This window comes from Silene latifolia, chromosome 1 (assembly GCF_048544455.1).
Source record: "Silene latifolia isolate original U9 population chromosome 1, ASM4854445v1, whole genome shotgun sequence".
Lineage (NCBI taxonomy): Eukaryota > Viridiplantae > Streptophyta > Magnoliopsida > Caryophyllales > Caryophyllaceae > Silene > Silene latifolia.
This window is the reverse complement of record NC_133526.1, coordinates 3,870,439-3,893,515: the sequence shown is the minus strand read 5'-3', so window position 1 is coordinate 3,893,515 and position 23,077 is coordinate 3,870,439. Positions and strand designations below refer to the sequence as shown.

At 38.8% G+C, this 23,077-nt stretch overlaps 3 protein-coding genes across 3 annotated transcripts; 1 reads left to right on the top strand and 2 right to left on the bottom strand.

Annotated features, from left to right (window-relative positions):
• Positions 1-3,771: 3,771 nt before the first annotated feature.
• LOC141593903 (SUPPRESSOR-OF-WHITE-APRICOT/SURP RNA-binding domain containing protein 1) lies at positions 3,772-10,723 on the bottom strand. The gene is made up of 5 exons (XM_074414181.1): positions 10,589-10,723; positions 8,343-9,362; positions 7,590-7,864; positions 6,536-7,290; positions 3,772-4,222 (listed from the first exon to the last, which is right to left on the bottom strand). Exons 2-4 carry the CDS (start codon positions 9,314-9,316, stop codon positions 6,563-6,565), a joined length of 1,977 nt encoding a protein of 658 aa, XP_074270282.1. The 5' UTR covers positions 9,317-9,362; positions 10,589-10,723; the 3' UTR covers positions 3,772-4,222; positions 6,536-6,562.
• On the top strand, positions 4,043-5,212 carry LOC141641328 (F-box/kelch-repeat protein At3g23880-like). The gene has a single exon (XM_074450016.1). It carries the CDS (start codon positions 4,043-4,045, stop codon positions 5,210-5,212), a length of 1,170 nt encoding a protein of 389 aa, XP_074306117.1.
• Positions 10,724-11,380: 657 nt separating the features above from the next.
• On the bottom strand, positions 11,381-22,683 carry LOC141593714 (formin-like protein 14). Its single transcript, XM_074414170.1, has 18 exons — positions 22,286-22,683; positions 22,020-22,175; positions 20,126-20,829; positions 19,820-20,041; positions 17,969-19,650; positions 17,451-17,574; positions 16,003-16,074; positions 15,523-15,621; positions 14,510-14,551; positions 14,339-14,419; positions 14,189-14,239; positions 14,019-14,100; positions 13,827-13,921; positions 13,049-13,120; positions 12,833-12,949; positions 12,591-12,659; positions 12,437-12,503; positions 11,381-11,970 (listed from the first exon to the last, which is right to left on the bottom strand). Exons 2-18 carry the CDS (start codon positions 22,090-22,092, stop codon positions 11,780-11,782), a joined length of 3,843 nt encoding a protein of 1,280 aa, XP_074270271.1. The 5' UTR covers positions 22,093-22,175; positions 22,286-22,683; the 3' UTR covers positions 11,381-11,779.
• Between the last annotated feature and the right edge of the window lie 394 nt (positions 22,684-23,077).

The following is a 23,077-nucleotide window of genomic DNA, read 5'->3' as shown; positions in this document are numbered from 1 at the left end:
CAATTGTATTTTGATATGAAACAAAAAATTGAAATGAAAAACTAATAAAAAAATGTATTTAAGTTGTGAATTTATTTTAGTGAATGTTTTTTGTCACGAAGCTAATAGTAAGAATGTGTCAAGTTATTCTCTACAGTAATAATTACTCCCTCCCATTCAAAATAAACCTCCCTATTTCCTTTTTCGGTTATTCACAATAACCTCCTTATTTCCTTTTTTGGTAAGTGTTTGTGTGGTCCAAATTTAATTGTATGGTGGGGTAGTGTATTTGTGTGGTCCAAATTTAATTATATGGTGGGGTAGTGTGTTTCCTTAATTTTTGTGCCAAAATAAAATGGGAGGTTTATTGTGAATGGGAGGGAGTATTACATTACTGAAAAATTTAACAACTTATACTTTATAGTTTAATATCAATTTTATTTTATTTTAATGAAAAAATCATAATTATGAATTTATTTTAAAAATGAGAGTTTATTTATAAGAATATATTCATTGAAAAATAATGTAATGAAAGAAAATTTTATTTATTACCTTATTTAGCTAGATGTTTTTTGGAGGGAAAACTAAGAGAATTTCTATTCTCTTAGTAATAGGGGGATGCCGTCTTATTATTTCAGATCAAAATAGTCGATTTTATATGAGACAAGTCCCAACCAAAAGAATCTTATCATCAATTCATCGCCAGCACCAACAACTTCAAATCTCCAATAATTAATGAGTGATTTATCAATTACGCATCTCACGTTCACATTTGCATAAAATTCAAACATTTGACAGTCAACCTCAATAATTTATAAGTTCTTGATTGTTCCACACAGGGAGATAATCGTCTTAAACAATAAAATAGATTCGATAAACGTACAAGACAAAAAAAATGCCTAAGAAATGAGACAAACTTTTGTCCCCATTCACCAATATAAGTGGTTTTCACATGTACTTATTCTAACCCTCAATTCCATTTTCCAAATATACCTACTAGTCTAACTAAGCGTTTCTACTAGCTCCCTAAGAGCAATAACAATAGTAGTTCTTAGCATTGGGGTTGTTACCAAGAACTTTATTTTAAAAATTCTTCTATTGCATTTAAAAGTTGGTTCTTACTTTTAAGAACCAAGTTCTAAAATAAGAACCAAGTTTATAAATATTGGAAAATGTACAACCAATAAATATAACTTTGTAAAATGTGTGAAACCATTAAACATTATTCATTTTATAGTTTTTTGCATCTAAGAACTTTATATAAAGTTCTTCTATTATGAACAAAAATTCTTAAAAATTGGGGTTAGTGTATTATAACATGGCATGTGAAGAACTTTATATAAAGTTCTACTATTGTTATTGCTCTAACTCCCTTAATTCTGCCACTATATTCAACGATCCGCTACAGCCCCTCAAATTTTGACTAAGTCAACACTCAAAACCTTATATATATACTCTTCGGGATTTTCCAATAAACTCGGGGCAACCGTCTCTGCTAACCCCTCTAATTCCGCCACTCCTCACAAGTTATAATGGCGACCCTCGACATGAACACCATAATCATCGAAATCCTCCCTAGATTACCCGCCAAATCGCTAATCCGCTTCAAATCCGTCTGCAAATCATTCAACACCGTAATCTCCTCTCGAGATTTCATCCAACTCCACCTCCGCTACCACACTGTCTCCTCTCTCCATTACCTCATTATCGCCGCAAATCGACGCATTAACTGCTACAACATCGACTCGCATTATCCCTCCACTCCCACAACTACCGCAACAACCTTCATTTTCGACAAACATAGCTCAATCTCCGTCATTGGCTCCTCGAATGGATTATTATGCATCTTCCGCACTCACAGAAGCATCAATTACTTATCGATTCTCAACCCAACAACGAGAATTTCTCGATATATCGATACCAGAATCCATGGCGGAAGTGATCGAGTTCATAATTTTGGGTTCGGATTTAATCACAAACACCTCGATTACAATATCGTCGCTGTTTCAGATTTTCGCGACGAAATCGCTGTTAAAACGAGAGTAATTAGGGTTTACAGCTTGAATACAAACTCTTGGAGCGTAATCAAGAGCGAAATTCCAACGGATACAAATTAGGGCTGAGAATCGGTCCAAGACCGGACCGAACCGGACTAAACCGGACAGGACCGAAGACCGAAAATAAAAATTTAGTGGACCGAAGACCAGACCTAAAACTTTCGGTTTTGAACCGGACCAAACCCGAAATATTTGGTCCGGTCAGGTCTTGGACCGAAATGGACCTAAAATTAGTTTTTTCACTATTTCGTATACGATAATTACATTTTAATTCTGCTAAATAAAATGCATTAAATAATTAGACGACTCTTTTTATGAAAATCAATGACAATACTAATTTATAATGTTTTTTGAAGATAAAATATTAATTTGATTCATAATATTTTAATGTTGCGTCATTAAAAACATGAAATTTGGTCCATTCGATCCAGACCTAAATTAACCGGTCTTGGACCGGACCGAAGACCAAACCTTGAAAAAATTAGGAACAAGGACCGGACCAAAATAATTCGGTCCGAGTTTGGTCCAGACCAAATGGTCCGGTCCAGTCCATTTTTCTGGTCCGGACCTAAATTTGCTCACCCGTAGATACTAGATACAGTGGAGGAAAGGCACGGTGGGGTCCTCATCGATGGTCATTTACTACACTGGTTGTTCTGGGTGCCTTCGTTGCGAAAGCGAAGAATCGGTTGCTATAATCTTTGTGAAGGAAATTGGGTTAACGACGTGTTATTGCCTCGGTACTACTACGACTCGACTCACTGGAATTACCTTCTAGATTTCGGGGTTGTCGATGGATATTTATTCTCGTCATTCGAGAATAAGATCGAGAATCGGTTTGATGTGTGGGTGATGGAGGAGTATGGGGTTCAGGAGTCATGGGTCATTTTGCTGAGTGTTCCTGTTTCGGATGGTTTTGAAGGGGGAATTGTTCCGGTTGCTTGGTGTCGAAACTCCGACAAGGTTTTGATTCGACTGCGTCATAGTTGTAAACTGTTTTGGTTCGATAAGGCGGATGGTGGGACGATTAGCGAGGCTATATTTAAAGGAGCTCCGGATTTTTCGAACCTGCAAGTTTATATGTGTAGCAGTAGTAGTGTTGGTCTTCCTGGCGGTATATATTTTGGAAATCCTTAGGAACCAAGTGTTTACCGGGCTGAGCAAAACCGGTTATCTGCTCCGGTCTTGCAACGGGTTCGGATAACCGGGTTTTTTTTTTTTTCCGAATCCGAATTGGATTAATTCGGTTAACCGATTTTTTTGGAAAAAAAAAAAATCGGATCCTTAAACCGGTTTACCCGCTCCGGTTTCAAGAAAGATGAACAACCAACCATATGCATAGAAACCACAAAGAAAAATTAGGCGGAATCAATCAAGAAAAATTAGGTGGAATCAATCAACAAGTCAATAATTTGCGTTACACACTTACACCTAATACTTATTTTTGATTTTTAGTTTCTTTAAAAAAAACTGTCTTCGGTTTTGAATCTTCTACAACCGAATCCGCTTCATTTTTTTATAGTAAAAAATCCGGTTCGGTCATCTGCACCGGAAAAAAACCGAATATTCGAATTCCGTAATTCGGTTTTCGGTTTGATTTCGGTTTAAAAATACGGGTCAGACTTTTTTTTTTCTCAGCCCTGGTATGTAATGTAATGATACAGGATTGTTCAAGTTCTCTTTCGACGGTACAACATTAAGACGGTCTTAACTTAAAATGAACAAAATGTCAACATTTTGAGGGATAACAAGTCCCCTTCATAACTTTGCGAGCATGTCATGAATGTGACAACCTTCTGTCTCTTGGAATTAGTCCGAAAAGCCGATTCAGCAATAATTTTCTCAAACCCCTAAATTATACATTACTCTGTAAACTGTTGTGCATTCTTGCTGTTTGACTTTCGATTGTGTGATCGGTAATAGCGGAGCCAGAAAACGCTATTTAGATCGACGAAAGACAGCAGACACAAATTTCATTAACCTTTTGGTTCCTTACTGATAAAACTATGGCGACTTTGGATATGAACCTAATATTTGAAGAAATCCTGCCAAGATTACCCGCCAAATCCCTTGTCCGCTTCAAATCCGTCTCTAAATCGTTTCAAGCTGCAATCTCGTCTCGTGAATTCGCCCAACTCTACCTCCACCACCAGTCGCTCTCCTCTGACGACCACGACATCATCATCCTGCAAAATGACAGCAACATTAGGTTCTACGATTGCAACTCCCGTACATTCTACAACTCTTTCTTAAACTTCGTATGTTATCAAGGCTTGTTCTCGCTCTCCGCCGTAGGCTTCTTCAAGCGGATGTTTTGCGCATTTGTCGTTGACTTCAGTGATTACTTCGCCGTGCTTACCCCTTACAGCCATCTATCCCTTAACACGAAACCAGGTCCTCGTGTCGGGTTTGCGTTTGACCATATAAATCTCGATTACAAACTCGTGTTAGTCACCGATGAATATGATAGTTCTGGTGCTCATTTCCGGATCACCAGGGTTTACAGCTTCAATACCAAAACCTGGAGTGCATCGGATATCAGAGCACCGGTGGATACCATGGAAGGAAGGCACGACACCGGCCACTGCGCCCTAGTCAATGATCATTTGCTGCATTGGATATTCAAGAACCCGTCAAAGGAAGCAAGTATCGGTTGCTTTGATGTTTGTAAAATGAAGTGGACTGATAACGTGTTATTGCCTCGATACCATTACGATCCAACACACAAGAACTCCCTCCTCGATTTTGGTGTATTCGATGAGTGCTTGTTCTCATTATTTGAGAATCGAGTTGACTCTCGTTTTGATGTTTGGGTGATGAAAGAGTATGGGGTTCAGGATTCATGGTTCAAGTTCTTAAGCATTTCGATTTCAGATGACTTTAAAGGAGGAGTGGTCCCAATCACCTGTAGCAGTGGGTCTAATGAGGTTCTAATCAGGCATCGTCGAGGCACTAGACTATACTGGTACAATAAGGCGAGTGGTGGAACGAGAGAGGCTTATAGTGGAGCTCCGAAGCCTAGGTACCATCCAACATATAACTATCCAATATATAGTCTACCTAACAGCATTGCTGATATGAACCATCCAGTTTATAATAATAATACATGTTGCAACAGCATTGTTGAGATTCCTAGCGGCATACTGTTTTGGGACATCATTGTAGGACCCTGCTGACCCTGCTGCGGTAGGTAGACTATACCACCAGTTGTACTACACTTGGTGATATATTTTTAAACTTTATAATAAAATATTTGAGCTTAAATGTAATGTTTTATCTGTCCAGTTAGTCTTGCTGAAGACGGGTCGGAGCAAGTGACGGGTAATGCCACTCACAAAACGGATAGGGGGGACAAGGTGGGGGCACCCCCATGTGCTTCCCTCTCTCCTCTATTTGGGTCATTTGTGAGAGGAAATGGTATCCGTCACTCCAAAGTGACGGATACGTGCCGTTTTCAATGAGATTTTGTGTTATCTGTTCTATTGTAAAATTTACGAACTCTTTAACATAAATATTGAGCTCAAAAAATGATAATGAAACTCAAAAACAATACACATAATAAGCTCAATTAGATTTTAGTTTGATGTCGATATTTTAAAAGCCCAATAATATTTGATATGAGAAATGGATGATATACAACACTGAATACTGTTGTTACTGTATACCTTAATTGTGATGAAAATTTGATACACGTGTGACTAAATTCATGTTTGTGAATTGTGGGGGTGAGATTGTTGAAGTTTAAGTTTCAAAATAAAAGTTCCAATGTTTTTATTTACATTTTCGGTTGTGTTTTGTTTATTTTGAAATATTGATCGCGTATGTTCACACACATTACTAGGTTTCTAAATTTTGGAATTTAAGCAGAGCAAACCAAATTTCATATATCCTTTATTTTATATTATCAAGTTTGCATTGCACAAAAACTCCAAAAGTTTTAGGCAAATATATGAAATATTTTGATTAGTACCTTTGTAAAGAATTTGGTCCCTCATCCTCATTCTGCTACCATCCATTCTTCACAAGCACGCCACCGATGCCATCACGGGGCTGAAACCATTATCCCACCACCACAGCCAATAACCTTCCAATTAATCCACACACTATCTCCATTCCCTTCACCATATCACTCTCTTTCTACATCTCCCCTAATCTCGCTATTCGCTATTAGATTGGTTGTCTTCTTCTCACGTAGAAAGAAATCGGGGGGATAAGGGCGATGGAAGAAAACATAGAAAGGCAAAAAAAAAAAAAAAAAAAAAAAAAAAAAAAAAAAAAATTATGGATGGAAGGGATTTGCCAAGACCAAAACGAAAGGAGAAAAAGAAAAGAGTGACGAGAAAGACATTTAGGGAATGTTTTGCTTCTGTACTTGAAATCATAGGATGAGTGCATGAGAATCTAACATACATGATTCTGCAAAAAGATTAAGGCTCTAGAAAGAGATAAAAGCCGAAACATGTAAAAGAGAAAATGAGATGTAACAAAATAACTCAAACCTTGGGTTGGAATATCTCTACTTTGCCTCATTTCGTTGCAGCTCTAACGCTCATTGAGGTATGGTAGTTGCTGCTTCGATTCTTGCGATAACTACTATAAACATCATCGTATTGGCTACCCTCATCAGAGGTCGAACTTGCTCCGAGCCCTAACCTGCCTGAACCAAACGATGCTGGTTCCGTGTCTGTACCTGATTGCAAGTTAGCTGGTGGAGGAATACAAGCTCCTCCCTTCCGCACTGGAGATTGTCTCTCATAATCATCTTCATATCTTCCTTCTGACCCATTCATGGGCCCCTCTGAAGGGTTTACCTCTCCAATCTCCTTGAAGAACTTGGAAACACGCTCCAAAAGTTCAGATTCAGGGGTATCAGATGGAGGTATGACAGTGGGAATGTCTAGTGGGCTCATTGGAGAGTAGGGCACGCCGCTTCCTATCTGTTGTTTCTTTACCATTCCAGGTATGAGCCCTGGAGGAAACAAAGGGTAAGTGGGTAATTTTTCACCGATATTAGTTGCTGGTTGTAGTAGCATATTTGGAGGGTGTTGTTGGTTTAGTGGGGGTACAGCAGAAGTTAACGGCATGGACCCTGGAAATACAACAGGAGGCATTGTATGTGGAAGAAACTGTTGACCAGGAATCATTGGTGGAAGCGGAGGGCCGTGTCGATCGGGTTGATCCTGGTTAAGTAGAGAATTTGGTTTGTTCTGTTGCCAATGTGGAAGATTACCGATTCCTGTTTGGTGAGGTACTCCTGCAACAACAAAATAAGAGTACAACTGTGAGCCAAAAAAAATCAGCGGAGACGTAAATTCAGTTGAATATGAAAAGGTCAGATTTTTAAACAATATAGTAAGAATACCACAAAGGGCAACCCCACAATCCTTCCTGATTAAGTGGTGAGACGCTGACATATAACGTCGATATCATACCCTAAGCCTAGGAACTGAGAATCTTTGCCTCCATTAGAAAGTTAAACTCTACTGTCTATCAAGGGATTCGAATAAATAAATAAAAGCGGACAAGGAAAAGGAGTTTTCTTCCGACTAGTACCTGAAGGATCAACAGGTGTACTAGGCATCTCATTTGGCTTCCCCAAGAAAGAATTTGCCGATGGTCCGGCAAGCATTTCACCTTCAAGTGCTTGAATAGTTTCTTGGTCATATACTTCTTTTGATGCCCAAAATTGGACAATCTTTTGCAAACGAGACTGATTTTCATCCTTATTCTGTGGGTAATGGTAAATCCTAGCCAGCATTGCGCCCAAGACAGGTTTAAAAGCAAGAGCCTCATTATCAAGTTCGTGAGGATTGACACGACGTTGGAAGCTGTAAATCAGATAACAAATGGTCAAGAAGAGAAATATAAACGTAAAAGAGAATAGAGAAAAGCAGACAAAAATCACAGATCGCATAAGGCTCAGTACGGCAGTAGCATTTACTCGGGGAAGTTTACTTAGCATTGGCAAATGTGTACTAGAGGTGCTTAATGAGATTATAACACAACTTCGCTGGGTAGTGGTAATCGATGAAGGGATGAAAACAACACAGAGATAAAAATAGTCGTTAATGCAAGAGAATTTCACTGTTTTAACATTCTACGAGGCTGATTGAGTTACACCTTTAAATTATGAGCAAATGAAAACTGTAGCACAGTATTCTTGTCAACATTTGGTCATATATTTTATATACCAGCAAAGAACAAGAATGGAATGAAAAATTTGCAATTAAGATCGCACATGATTCCTTCGAGAAAAAACAGGGAATTTCTCATCAATTAATACAGCAACTTGAAAGTAAAGTATACCTGTCAAAGAGAATGTCATTAGCAAGATAGACTATGTGCAGCTGCTTCTCAGAATCATCCAAAGCGAAGATCCTATCTCTCAATGCTTCAGCTAAAGCAGGTGCAAAAGCAGACCTTTGCATGAACCATGCTTTAGCACTTTTGATGGATTCCTTTGTACCAGATAGGTTTACAAGCACATTGTTCAATTCCATGGCAACATCATAAGGAAGTGGACCAGAAAGACCTCTCAACATGTTCGGTGAGCGGTCATAATTGGGCCGACCATGACCGACATAAGGTTGACTATGAGGTTGTTGCTGATCGTAAAAATGAGGGAATGCAGGTTGATGCATTTGTGGAGCACCCATCATGGGCCCTGAAACACCAGCAGGATTCATGGGTGGTGGATGCATAACAGGCATACCAGAAGGGAAAGGGGCACCAAAAGGGCCAGGTGGCCGCGTAAATAAATAGAGCTTATAGCGGTAGTATCCATGACCATCACCACCAAACAAGAAACTATAAGCTGGGTTGCCATGTTCTTTTTCGCATACCTTTGCTTCAAACTCTGGGCCATTTTTGGCCACATACTCCACTAGCTTGTCAATACGCTTTTGCAACTCTGGATCATGAGGTGGAGGAACTGGAGGCGGTGCAGAATCATATGGTCCCCCAGGAAAAGGGGGACCCATGTGAGGTGGCCCATGAGGAGGAAAAGATGGGCCAGGTTGTTGTTGCTGATGATGAAGGAGATGAGGATGGGAAGGATGAGGATGAAGTGATTGTGGTTGCTGCTGACGTGGAAATGGGTACTGTTGGCCAGATGGGTGTGGAGGTAGGAAAGGAGGACCATGGACTGACGGAGGAAATTGTTGATGCTGTGGAGGAAATGGGAATTGCTGTCCTGGCAAATTTCCAGCCTGCTGTTGCTGTTGCTGTTGCTGCTGAGCAAATGCCATTGCAGCAGCATAATCATGCGGCGGACGATCCATAATTAAATTTTGCAGTAATAAACGAGACTGAAACACCTAAAAATGGCTGCAGAAAACAAGAATATTAGATTATTCCTACTAAAAAACTCTTAACAGTTATAAACTTATAATTCATTAACATATGAGTAAAGTTATGATTAAAAAAACCGTTATTAGTGTTTCTTCAGCCATGACCATCAATATCATGTCGCATTACAACTTATGTCTTTGAAATGATTAATTCTCACCAATTATGTCCCTCATTCGCAGAGACGACACTCATGAGAAGCTGACCAAACGCTGTAGAATACTAAGCGTCTTTGAAATTTAGAAAATCAAAAAATGGTATTAGTGTTTCCTTTGTACAACTTAGGTCCTTGTATATCTTAGTTCTACTGTCACTTAATTTACGACATGTAAAACTCAAGTTTAAGACTGAGAGAATTGCTGAATCGGCACCATTCTGCCAGATAAACCATAACCAACCTTTCATAACAGATAATCTACTTCAACCCCGGAATCAGAGCATTAACTCACACCTGATTAACGGTACAATAAAGAGTTTCGATACAAATCTTTGTTGTGCAACCACCAAAATATTCTCGGACAGCACATTATCAGCTTACTCCCAACACCTTATCCCTCATTATCCACACCCAAAACCTAAAAAAGACAATATCCCAACATCCAAACACCTACAGGGTATTACTCTCTCTGACTCAACTAATTCTTTACGTTTTTCCAAAATCTCGATCAGAACAAAAGTTCAACTCTATAGAATCTATTGAGGCAGAGGGAGTATATGTAGCTCCAATTACGACTAACCGCAACTTTCTAAAGATCAAAGCCCAACAAACCTAAATACATTATCCCCAAACTCCTAAAATGTGAAGCATGATCAGAACAAACTCAATCGCATTAAACCGACTCCGTAATCCACAGCTTTCTAAGGATCAAAACTCAAAAACCTAACCAAATTATCTCCAAACTTCTCATAATGTTAAGCATTAACATAACAAGCTTGTTCGCAATAAACCGACGCCGTAATCCGCATCTTCTAAAGATCAAAACTCAACAAGCCTACACACATTATCACCAAAGCATGCTCACAACAAGCTCAATTGCAAAGATTCGACACCGTAATCCGATTGTGAAACCCTAAACACTCAAAATAGGGGAATTTGGGGATACGTAGAGGCATAGAGCTACAATTACATACTGAAATACTAATTAAATCAACAATACTTATACAAATAAAACTGAATTGATATATGAAAGAGAAAAGGAAATTACCAGTTTTTGATTTGTAGTTCTTGCGATTTACAGCTAATTCTTCTTCGAATTTCTAGGGTTTTGGCGGTTTTGTCCTGCGATTTTTCGATAGAAAAAGAGGACAGTCTATTAGTTAGAGATTTGACTGAGGATGCAAATAACAGTTAGTCGTCAATCCGTCTTAAATTAAAACGGTTAAATAGCCAGTCACTTAAAATAGACGACGACAAATATTTTGCACATTCTGCTTTTGTCTTGTACGGAACAAATTTGACCCGTTTTAAATTTAAACGGGATATACCCGTCTTACCCAAGAATTGTGATGTTCAAATTTGTGATTTTTTTTTGACATCCATATGTCAATACTTTAACTATAGTTTTTCGCATTAATTATTTTTATTATTATTATTATTATTATTATTACAAAATAATTTTATCACAAATATTTCAATTTTTAATGTAAACCGAGGTATCCACTATCAATAATTGAGTAATTTTTATGAAATATATTGTAATAACAAACTAAATATATTAATATCTTTTCATAATTATTTATGTTTTTTAGTTCAAAACATATTCAGTCAATGTTTTACGACTTTGGTTGGAAAAAAACGAAATAAAACGAACGATTGTGAATATTATTAGCTAAGACTATTTACGAAGTTGTGCCCCTAATTAGTCAAACGTAAAGAATCAGTTAAGTTAGAGGACGTGCTTTATTTCATGATTTTATTATGCATCACATGGATAATAACGCACGATACGCACGGTAAACCCGCGACCAGCCAATTGAGACGAAAAATGGGCGAGGAATGAACAAAATGAGAACATTTACAGTTTCACATACTAGGCTAATTCTGAAATACAGAAACTATACAAAGTAAGCATCATTTATCTTCGACGTGCAATGTGTATTCAGAACGAAGGACAAAGGTTACTATGAAAGAGCCCTAGAACTAAAAGCCTGGAAACATTCCCAGAAGCCTGCAACAAGGCCTATAATTTCTATTTGTTGCCTCGACTCAGACTCGCCCCTGACTTCCGAGTTGTCTATACAGAAAGATCGGAATTGACTGTGTATCTCCAACACGCAGTTGGAATCGTTTTAAGTATGGATTAGACACCCGAGTTTCTTAACCCGGCCAAGAACTGGAGAACGGGAATTTCACTTAAGAAGATCATATTGGCTGTATTTGGGTCGTCTGGACTGGCTCAACTCGTTTGTTTCCTGATCGGGGCTTTGATTTTGGACCTATCGACTTCCCTTTTCACAGCAGTAGCACCCGCTGTTTTTTCTTTCATGGCTTCTTTTTCCAGTTTCTTCCTCTCAGCTTCTGCTTGTTGGGCATTCTCTTCTTTGGATTTATTGAACAGTTTCACGAAGACGAACAATATTTGAGTTACTGCAGGATAGTGAAACAGATAATTAATTATTCCTTCCAATTCTTCGGAATTCTCCATTTGCTTTGGAATTCTCCAATTAATTAACGACTCATCTTTTGAAGAGCGTGAGAATAATTGAAACTTTAGGTTAAAATTGCCAAATTTAGAAATGAGTCGATTCCACTAAAGGCCAAGAGAGGAAAACGGGTCAATTCCAAAGAAGAGAAGGGAGTAGCTACAAAGATATTTCATATATTAATTTTTATGCTAATTCCATATTAATTAATCATTTGTAGTAGCATTAACCAAAACTACCATCCTAAGCACATGCAATGGAGCCGTAGACGTGGGTCATGTGGCTCCTATGCCGGTGCGTTTCCCGGTTTCCTTATGGATTAAGGACATAACAAGTAGCAACTGTACATTGGTATGAAGAATAAAAAAAAGGAAAAGATTACTACTGTCAGAAAGGTCTTTGAATCAAACCTTGCTCAAATGGACATCGAGCTGGATCTTCCCCGAAGTATTGGCAAAGAGAATCCGCGTTTCTTCCCTATAAAGTCAGATTCGAGAATAGAATTAAATACGAAAAAAAACACGGTGGAGATGACATCAGACTTAATTTTAGAGGACGACCTACCACTTCTGAATATAGGGAGGTTAGAGACCTAACTTCAGCTTCAGCTGTATCCAAGAATTCTTTCAAAGCCTACATAAAACAATATCAGCTACTCCATCAAACTTTAAGACACGATCATCCACTTCTTTTAAGAAGAGAAAAAACAAAACCACGAAATTGACCCTAATGAACAACGATAACAGTATTTAACCAAACAGTATGAAGCTTGAAAAAAGTTAACAAAGATCGAGAATTTCTGTTACCTTCCGGAAGCCAGCAGAAATAATCCCATCATTTTCTGAAGCAGCAAGCTCTTGCTCAACCTTTTCAAGACCTTTGCTCACAGCTTGCATTTCTTCGGCTAAAGATTTTAGTTGTATCTGGTTGACAGAAGCAACATATGACCAAAACATTGATGGTTTAGAGCAGGCTTAGATGAGACATTATTGCAGAAGCAGAAGTAATGGGGAATTGCGTACCTTAGAAGCAGCTTCCAAGTGCACCAAATCCTTGTCAAAATCTAATAGCTCCGACAATTTTTCAGCTAAAAGCTGAACATTAGCACCATAATCAGTATCCACATCAAAATAATAATGAAAAGAAGACGTATTATTAAGCAACACCAACTAACAAGTAGGACGTAGTTAGGTATTTTGCATGCTATTACATAAGTAGCGCATTAAATGTGAACATTTCACCATTTCTAAAGAAGCATTAGTAATTTAGTAGCATAATCTTAGACACAAAACATATTTTCACAACTTAGTTCAATGAAACGAACCTTCTACATAAAAGTAAGTCTTGTGTTAACCTAAATTAAAATGGCATAAAAACAGTAATTCAAATTACGTACAACATCAACAACCAGAACAAATACATCTACTATAACATTCAATTACATGCTTAAATGTTAAATTACATCCGATTGTGTTACAAATACACCTTTTTTTAATCTTGTGAACTTTTATTTCTTTAACTGCAGGTCACTATTAGTTAGAATATACAAGTACTCCATTACTCCCACATCTCATTCTCAGCCCCCTAGTCTCGACCAACAGAATCACCAATCATATCTCTCAGACAACTTTATAACGCTTCAAGAATCAAAATGTATCTTTGAATTTGGCCAAGACAGAGACCCATGTCACCAAAAAAATCCTAGCGGTAAGAAAGTGTATATATGAACTAGATTGACTATTGCTCAAATCGTATATTGTGTTCAGAGCCGTGGTTCTTTAATTTGTAACAACTACATACCTTGCACAAGTAATGCATCAAGGTCATTTTGTTGTTCCTTGCACGCGTATCAGACAGTTTAAGAAGGCTGTCTAGCTTGAATCCAACAGCAGAACCTGATACACAAGACAAGACTTGCTTAAGAACTTTTGAGAGAAGTGATTTCGAGTCAAGCATTATCTTTCGTGAAAATGATGTCAAGAACACCCATACCTCTTGCAGTTCCTTGATTTAAGGCATTTCCTAGAGTAAGTATTGTTTGCATTATTTGCCTCAGCTTTACAGATTCTCTAACCTACAAGTGTGCTAGAATCAGTCTAAACTCTAAATACAACAAAGAACGACAAAAGTCATTATATGTCATTTGAGGAGTTGCTAAGAACCTCTCGAGAAGCAGCATTGATGGTGTCCAAGTTCCCTTTCAAATCACTGACCTGCATCATTGACAGGTAGTTGTCATCAACTGATCATAACATCAAAAATTGAATACTGAGCACGGCTGCTTGGCAAGTAAAAAAATTATTATCTTATACCTGAGTTGAAAATGTTATTTTAAAGGCAAAAACTCGTAATTTAGACTCAACTCGCGGAACCTTCATCAGCTCCAGGAAAAACTGAAATGGTCGCGATGAAAGCATTGTGTCAGAATTGATGATTATCTTTGTAGCACAGCATGCTTAAAAGTCCAAGTCCAAGAAAACTACCTGTTCACATTTCCCAAGCATTGCTTTGTCCCCATTATAATTCTGTAAAAGAAGTCAAGAAATCATAGAACACAGCAACAAGAAAGATCAGGTAAATTTTATGCAACTTATTCAACATGTTGGAGATTGTTTTAACCAAAAATCATTGTCGTTCCATAATAAGAAAATTTATTACATTGTACATAAAGAATAGCTTTAATAAATGAAAACATTGCCTTGCCAATTTTACTACAAACAGTTACAAAATTAAAATAAGCCTCCGAAGTCCAAAGTCGAAACTACTTTTGAATGATACAATCATACAAACTACTGCTTTTAAAAAAAAAATCATACTCTCTGCCCTCTGGTCACCTTAGTTTACATATTCCATTTCAATCTACCCCAGCCAATAGTTTGAGCTTACTTTTAGGCATATTTTGCGTGTTGGAGAAATGTAGGACTTCCTAGCTCACTTGCACATTCTTACATAAAAAATCGGTCCAAAAGCAAACTTAAAGTAACCACATAAAGAGAATATGAGAGAATGAGATGGCATGTGATAACGCAGGTGGTCGACCACCATCTACTTCCTATATTTGCTTCCACTATCACCCACCCAAAAGTTACGTGAATGTCAAAAATACAGAACAAGGATAAGCTCATTGCTCTAACCTAAGCCCAATCAACCTAAACCTTAGGAGAAAGCAAAATCACGAAGAAAAAAAGGTGCAAACCGCTGTCCATTGACACATAACACAGGCATCATGACTAGGCATAGTACACATTTTTCTGTGATGAAAGACAGCTTTATAAATACATGTTGGGTCCAAATACTTCTTCGGGCGTTGTGGATAAGCTTACGAAAAGGATCACAACTGCATAAGGGTTTGATTTTGAAAATTCCGCACACTTCCCCAGTTTACAAGGATCTGTACTCAAATTCAGAACTAGGAACTGGATTACTGGATGAAATAATCTCAACATCACAAAGAATCACCAATATTTTTAAGCATGGAGAGCCAGAATATGAATACCTTCAACATCTCCATTTCCTCTTTTGTAGGGCAAAATTTTATCAGATTCTCAACTTGATCAATATCCAATGCTGAGGAATCCAGTGCAAGGACAGCACTCTGCATATATAAGTCAACAAGTAAAATACTTTTCAGATAGTAGAAAAGGGGTGATAACGGATTGGCAATAAAATCTATATTAATCTAAAGTTCACACCAAACCATCATTTATAGCTGCTTTGCATTGCAATATCTCATTTCACAAAAAGAATAAATTATTCAAGCAGCTACAACAAGGGCTGATCGGTAAATTTAACCAGAACTTACAGGATGAAGCTAATATGAATGCAGAACTAATGGTGAAAGCAACAATGAATAAAGCAGGAAGCATAAATGAAAGTGTCATCATAAATCCAAAAATACAACTCTTTACACCTAACAAGACATATCCAAACTAATAGTTCAGTTATTCTGCTACCAGAAAATAAGAGGGAGCTTTACCATCATATCTGGAAGAGGAATCTTTATTTTCGTGAGCATTATTTCACAGTTATTTGCTCTGCGCAAATCAACCTGCAAAGAACAAAGGAAGAATGTAGACAGCAGTAAGAGAACACCAAATCTGAAAATCTCTTGATATATCGATACAACTATACAAGGTAAGAGGGAATCCAAGAAAAATCAATTATTAGATAACAATATTAAACATCTAAACCAAGTGATCAGAAACAAAAAAACCTATGTAACCTAAAACATTTCCTCTTATAAATATCAAGTGATAACTTGAGGGGATGGGTACAAAGTCTGGTTCTTCTAACCATTATGAAATAACAACTGTGGTCGCAATGATAGCACTTGGGAGTTGGGAAAGGCTGGACATACAATATTGATTTTGTCTAGTGATACACGCTTTCAGGTTCTGATTTCCGGCCTCCAAAGCAATGGAGGAGGTAATCCCATACCCCTACTCCGCCTCCTAATATGCTAGGAGTCAATCTCAAATTTGAAGTTGTCTTGTCTGAGATAGGCTGAGCACTGATGGAGGCCCAAACAAACATAAGTAAACTTGGGCTACAAAGTTTCATAAATTGTCTTGAGAAAAAATCTGTCTCACGTGTCGCAATCAAACAGAATAAAAAAATGTCTGCTGCCAATAGTTTCTTTACCTCTTCGAGAAAAAGGGAAATGCAAGTGTCTTATTTTCTGATACTATCCGTTCAGAACTAACTTAATCCGTCAGCCATTTCTAATGATAGTGGTAGAGTTCCCTATGGTTAAGATATTCTCTCGTCTGGGATACTGAGCCAAAGCACCACCTATTACAGATTACTTAGTATAAAATCCGGGAACAATGGAACAGCCCTCTTAGACTAACATTTAAGAAAAAAGGGACATAAACAAAACAAAAACAAAAAAACAATACATCAAGTCTCTATCAAAAGTGTCTCCTAGAAGACAAACCTTAATGAAGCAACACTAACACATTGTGGGAGAGCAATGGTGGATAGAAATCGAGGAGAGGGAGAAAGCAAATGGGAAAGAGTGAGGCTCCATTTTCCCTTCAAGTCTTTCAAATGGGGGCAGGGACTGGGTATATTACAGAGTGAGGGAAAAATGAACTATCAATCCCTCCCCTTTCGCTCCTTCAACTTCTACCTAAACAAGTAATTTTAGATAACTGATCGCTTCCCTCCTCTCCCCAATCGTTTCTGATTTCCCCTATAACAAGAAATAATATCCTAATAGTTATCACTGTACCAGGAAAGAATAAAAGATATAAGGTCCACGGTAGATAGGAAATGTACAATGCAACTAGTAGTAGTACACATGTGTTGGTCAAAGGACAGAGTCTTATATGGGTGGCGTCTTCGATGTGAAAAAAAAAAAAAGGAAATGTAAATAAGATTTGCAAGCACAAAATTAAATGCTTATAGTTACACATTACTTACCAGCTGTACTTTTTCTGGCTTATTAATGTTGGGGCCGCGTCGAACACCTACTTTACCTCCACCGCTTGCATCAGTGCCAGCTGAGAACAAAGTCTCGAGTTCTGAGATATCTATCTCTGGAGCACTGAAGCAACATGTTGGCAATCCAAACTTCAATATTTAGAAGTCCTTGTTTCACAAGTACGTTAAAATATCCCCAAAAAAACAAAGAAAATGTACATAAAATAGGCAGTGTGACAAATTCTCTAGAGCATGCGTTCCAATCAGTTGGATAGAGAGTTGGCTTAATTCCAAAGTCACACCAGTCTAGTAACAGGCGACATAAATACTTCATTAAAAAGTTAACTGGCATACTCTAACTTACTGTGAGACAAAACTTCTATAAGCAAAAGAAAAAGAGAAGCGCACACCAGATAAGAGTATGAAACTGGACAAGAAACTAGTTCACCCAGGTCCACAACTAATATTCAAAGATTTCAAACACTAAAACTAAAGTCCAGGTGGCGTGCGATACATACCTTGATTGACTTTCCTGTTTTTGATTATCAGCCCATAAGCTACCTTGCATTGCTCGAGTAACTTTTACCCAATGTAAGGGTTTCAATGAAGCTTTCTTTGGAGCAATAGAAATTGCAGCAGCGCCTCTACTTCTGCTTCCCAGCCCTAAAGCCCTTCCCCTTCCAGTAGACAGCGGAGGTGGAGGCGGTGCACCAGGTCCCTTTGGTGCAGGCGGAGGAGGTGGTCCAGGAACGGCACCACGGCCTAATCCTTGTGTTGCTCCTGGAGGTGCAGGTGGCGGTGGTGGTGGCACCACAGATTTAACTGAAGAATTACCTTTAGATGGAGGTGGAGGAGGAGGAGGAGGTGATGGTCCTGTAGATGTAGAAGGTGGAGGTGGTGGAGGCGGTGGAGGTGGAGCTAATTGTTTCGAATTGCCTTTCATTGAAGGAGGTGGAGGTGGAGGCGGCGTTGGAGGTGGGGGTGGACATGAACGGGCTGATGGAGGTGGAGGTGGGGGTGGCGGGGGAGGCATCTGTTGCCGATCACCACTCCTTGGTGGAGGTAGAGGAGGAGGTGGAGGTGGGGGCGGACATGAACGGGTTGATGGAGGTGGAGGTGGGGGTGGGGGTGGCGGAGGAGGCATCTGTTGCAGACCACCACTCCTTGGTGGAGGTGGAGGTGGGGGTGGCGGAGGAGGCATCTGTTGCCGATCACCACTCCTTGGTGGAGGTAGAGGAGGCGGTGGAGGTGGAGGCGGACATGAGCGGGTTGGTGGAGGTGGGGGTGGGGGTGGGGGTGGCGGAGGAGGCATTTGTTGCAGACTACCACTCCTTGATGGAGGTGGAGGGGGCGGTGGAGGTGGAGGGGGACATGACCTTGGAGGAATACATGCCTTAGATGAAAGTGGAGGTGGAGGCGGAGGTGGAGGCGGAGGTGGAGGCGCTGGGATACATATCTGAGTAGGCTGTCTAGATGGAGGTGGAGGTAGAGGTGGAGGTGGTGGTGGTGGTGGTGGTGGTGGAGGAGAAGCGATATAAGGCTTTGTAGAGTTATTATAAAGTAGAGGTGGCGGTGGTGGTGGTGGTGGAGGCGGGGGAGGAGAAGCAGAAGCCTTTGCTTGAGATGAAGGGGACGGGAGATTTGTCGTCGTAGAATAACCAAAACCAAGTGGTGGAGGGGGAGGAGGAGGGCAAGATGCATCCTTCTTAGCTGTATCAACATAGGGCACTGGTGGAGTAAGTGCTGATGGCGGTGGCAGTGGCGGTGGCGGTGGATGTGATACTGATTCCAGGGATGTTAGATTCTGAGAATCTCCAGAAGGATAGGACGGAACATCTTTTGCTTCATCAGATGCAGAATCTTGATATAAGGGGTCATCAAGGAAATTACTTCCAGTAATACTAGTGTTTGATGATTCGTAGAAGTTATCAGGCTCCGTAAAATCACAGCTATCAGCCACACTACATGCTTCTTCAGAATCAGTTGGAGATGTGTTTGGACTAAGTCTGTTTTGTAATTCAGAAAGTTGTTTAAGCAACCATAATGTAGCATCATCACTGTTCTCACCCCATTCTGCGCCACTGAATAGTTCCTGAACCCTGGAAAAAGCTTCGATAGGCAATCCCCCCCTCTCTTCATAGTTTAACACTGACGTTGGCTCTTTCAAAGGAGACAGTTTCTCTATTTCGCCAAATATAACCTATGTTTTCAAATAGGCATGATTAGTAAAGAACCAGGTGAGTTCTCGGATTTACTATGTACTTTCACATTTGGACCAAAGTTGTTATGGGAGTGTTCTTGTGGGTTATTTCTAATGTCCTAAAACGAAAAGGTAGTAATTCCAAATGAATAAAGGGGCTAGTACATACCTCTGCTCTGAAACCTTTTGGATATCGCTCTTTAGCATCCCAAAGTATTTCCAGGTTCTCTGAGTTGAGCATTAGTATGTTTGACCTAATAAACGCAGTGTTAAACATTATCCTGAACATCATAACCTCTCTTTCAAGGTCCACGTCCAAGTGGACACATTCAAGAACAACATCCCCTTGTACCGCACACTGTATATCAATTTTAATCACTTCAGAATCAGCCTGCAGTGGATAATCATTCAGATTAAAATAACTGATGGTAGTAAGAAGACAAGTTAACCTTGATTTTTTTGGGTAAATACAAACCTGCTGATAATGCCTCAAACTCTTTTTCTTGTTGACCATCGAGAAAAGCATTTGAGTTGAAAGACCATCCTTATTACGAAGATTCCTACCGAAGATACGGATGGCAGGCCTACAACCCTTACTGTTATCATAGCTAGGAATACCTCGAAGAATAAGACAATCTAAGGAAAGAGAGCGCTCAGGGGGTGGCCACTCCGGTGACAAATTCCTCCGTGCAACATACTGAAGATAACGAAGCTGAGACGCAAATGGATTGAGAGGAGATAACAGCTTTAGAAACCCTTTTGGTGCCTCACGGTGGACCATTTCAAGTGTTTTCTTTTCACCACTATGCAATTTTCTGAAAATTAGAAAACCAGACAAAAGAAATGCCAACAGTGGCCAACCACCTCTCTCGCAATGCAGCAAAATAATATTATGCTGATCACGGCCAGATAGCCAACTGTCTGAAACACGAAGAAAGTGATGTACCAATGAAAGTGGCAAGATGGGGCAGCCCTCATATTGCCTCGGATAATCAAATACTGTGACATCATATTCACACAATATCTCCGCAAACTGACTCTGCTTTTGGCCTTCTCGAAAGTTGAAAGCAAGAAATGATGAACGAGGAAATGCTTCACGCAATTCATTTATAACCCCGTGAAGGTACATATGGTAGATTCCATCCCGCAAAACATCCGTAGAGAAACATGAATCAAAAACTACAAGGCAAGACGAAGAAAAAAATGACCAATTAGTGAAATCTCCTGATATAAGGGTTCCACAAATCTACAAAGTGTGACATACCACAACAAAAAGGACTATAACAAAATCTCAGTCTGAATTTGATTTAAGGTCTGCGAAGATAAGCTACTAAATGTAACCTTCAATATGAAGTTAAAAAATTACAGAATTGGTACAAAATGGAGGTAAAAGAGGGTAAGCAAAAAAAGAAGAATAGTAAAAGAGGAAAAAGTAATAAGAAACAAGGAAACATAGGGAAGCAAACAGACCCACTTCATTCTCAATCAACAGTATCCAAGTCTTTTTGATCTTTCCTAACCACCACAATGACATCACTTTGCCACCCTTCATTGACGAAATGGGTGGGTGCATCACTCGACCATCATCTAATATCACCCGACACCCATCACCTAGTTTGATGCTCCCTATCTTATCTTTAATGGATGCAGCTCTTAACTTCTTATGTATAATCTAATTCTTCGACCAACCATTCCTTGTATGGCCACTCAACTACTCAAGTGGTTACATCACAATTCACAAGTTAACGTATACTTAACTCCGCTCCCCTACTATATTATTCAAATTGTGCTTTCATGCTTCCTACTTCCCCCATTTCCAATTCTAACATGATCATGCCTATACTGTCAACAAAAGAATACCCTCTATTACCACTAAGGTTCAGCGGCCCCTCTACAACTCTAAACTAGTCAACAACACAGCCGCATACAGCACACCCCCACCAACAATGCAGCTCATACAGGATCATTTATACATTAATTTTGTCGTGATACGGCTAAAGCTCCAAAGTCCAAACAACATTAGTCTCAATAATACCAACACCTCGATAACAACAAACGCAACAACGTCAACAATACCACACTCACAGTATAAATCCCTCTAATAGTAGGGTAAGTGAAGGTCCCGACTCCACACAAATGCAACCTCGATAATATAATTAAACTAACTACACACTTAATCCACAAAGAGACAAACTATGCAGAGCATAAGACAAACTAACACATGAATACATTATCAACAAAATCATACCCCTTCTATCCCGATCATTTGTTTACCATTTTCATTCTTTGTCGGAGATATTTTAATCAAACGTAAACAAATAATTGGGATGGAGAGAGTACTATCAATCAAATAACAGCTAAATTCTCACCATAAACTCTATCAACAAATTCCAGCAAACCATCAGGTGGTCTCTTATGAAAAAATCTGCTAAGAATAGACATTTTTCCAGCTCTTCAACAATCAATCAAACTTTTACCCACTATTCAGCAACCAATTTAACCACTGCCCAGTATCACCAATCACCCTGTAACAATCAAACAACAAAAATTAAACAAAACCCTAGTTCATAATAAACTTCTAAAAACAACAAAATCCCACAAAATAAAATCAACAATTCAAAAATTAAGTAATTACCCAATTAAATTGACACTCAAATACACACAGTAATTTGCACCAATTGTTAAAATTAGAAACTTCAGAGGTTAAGTGAAAGAAAAGCTAGTGACTTTCACTTAGTTGATTAAAAATTAAAAAATGTTGGAAATTTTGAATGTGTAGGATAAATTTGTACGAATGGTAATTAATTTGTGGTGGAGTAATTACTTGATTTGATAATTTTAATTTATTTTTTTCCCGTTTGAAATAATTTGCCCCCACAAAATAAAACTGAAATCACATTGAAATAATTAAAGTGATAATTACAAATTATACGGAGTAATTAATTTCAGAAATATGGTATTTTTGTGAATTTTTGTTTGAGTGAGGTGCGTCTTTGGTGTGAAAAATAGGAGTACTATGCTGCCGTGTGTAGTAAAATACTAAAATGGGCCAAAATGCTGCAATTTAGCTTCAGTCCATATCATCTTGCTTGTGATGTAATATGTCCATATGACCAAGTTGTTCCAAGTTGCAATTTCTAGCCTAGACCCGTCAAGCGAGTCAATCGGGTCAGATTCGTGTCGAGTCAATTTCTGTTTGAGATGTTTGAGTTTGCAAAAAAAAAGGGTCGGTCCCGTTATTTCGGGGTTCAAGTAATTATTGGTGGGTTGTTATCAAGTTATTTAGGGATAACGCCATAACATTCAATATGCAATCATAAACATTCGGGTGGGTCACATTCGGGTCCTTAGTCTGTGTGCGGACCGGGTTCGGATCGAGTTATTCGAGTCGGTATACTAGCCAATAAGTGGACACTCTTCGTATAGT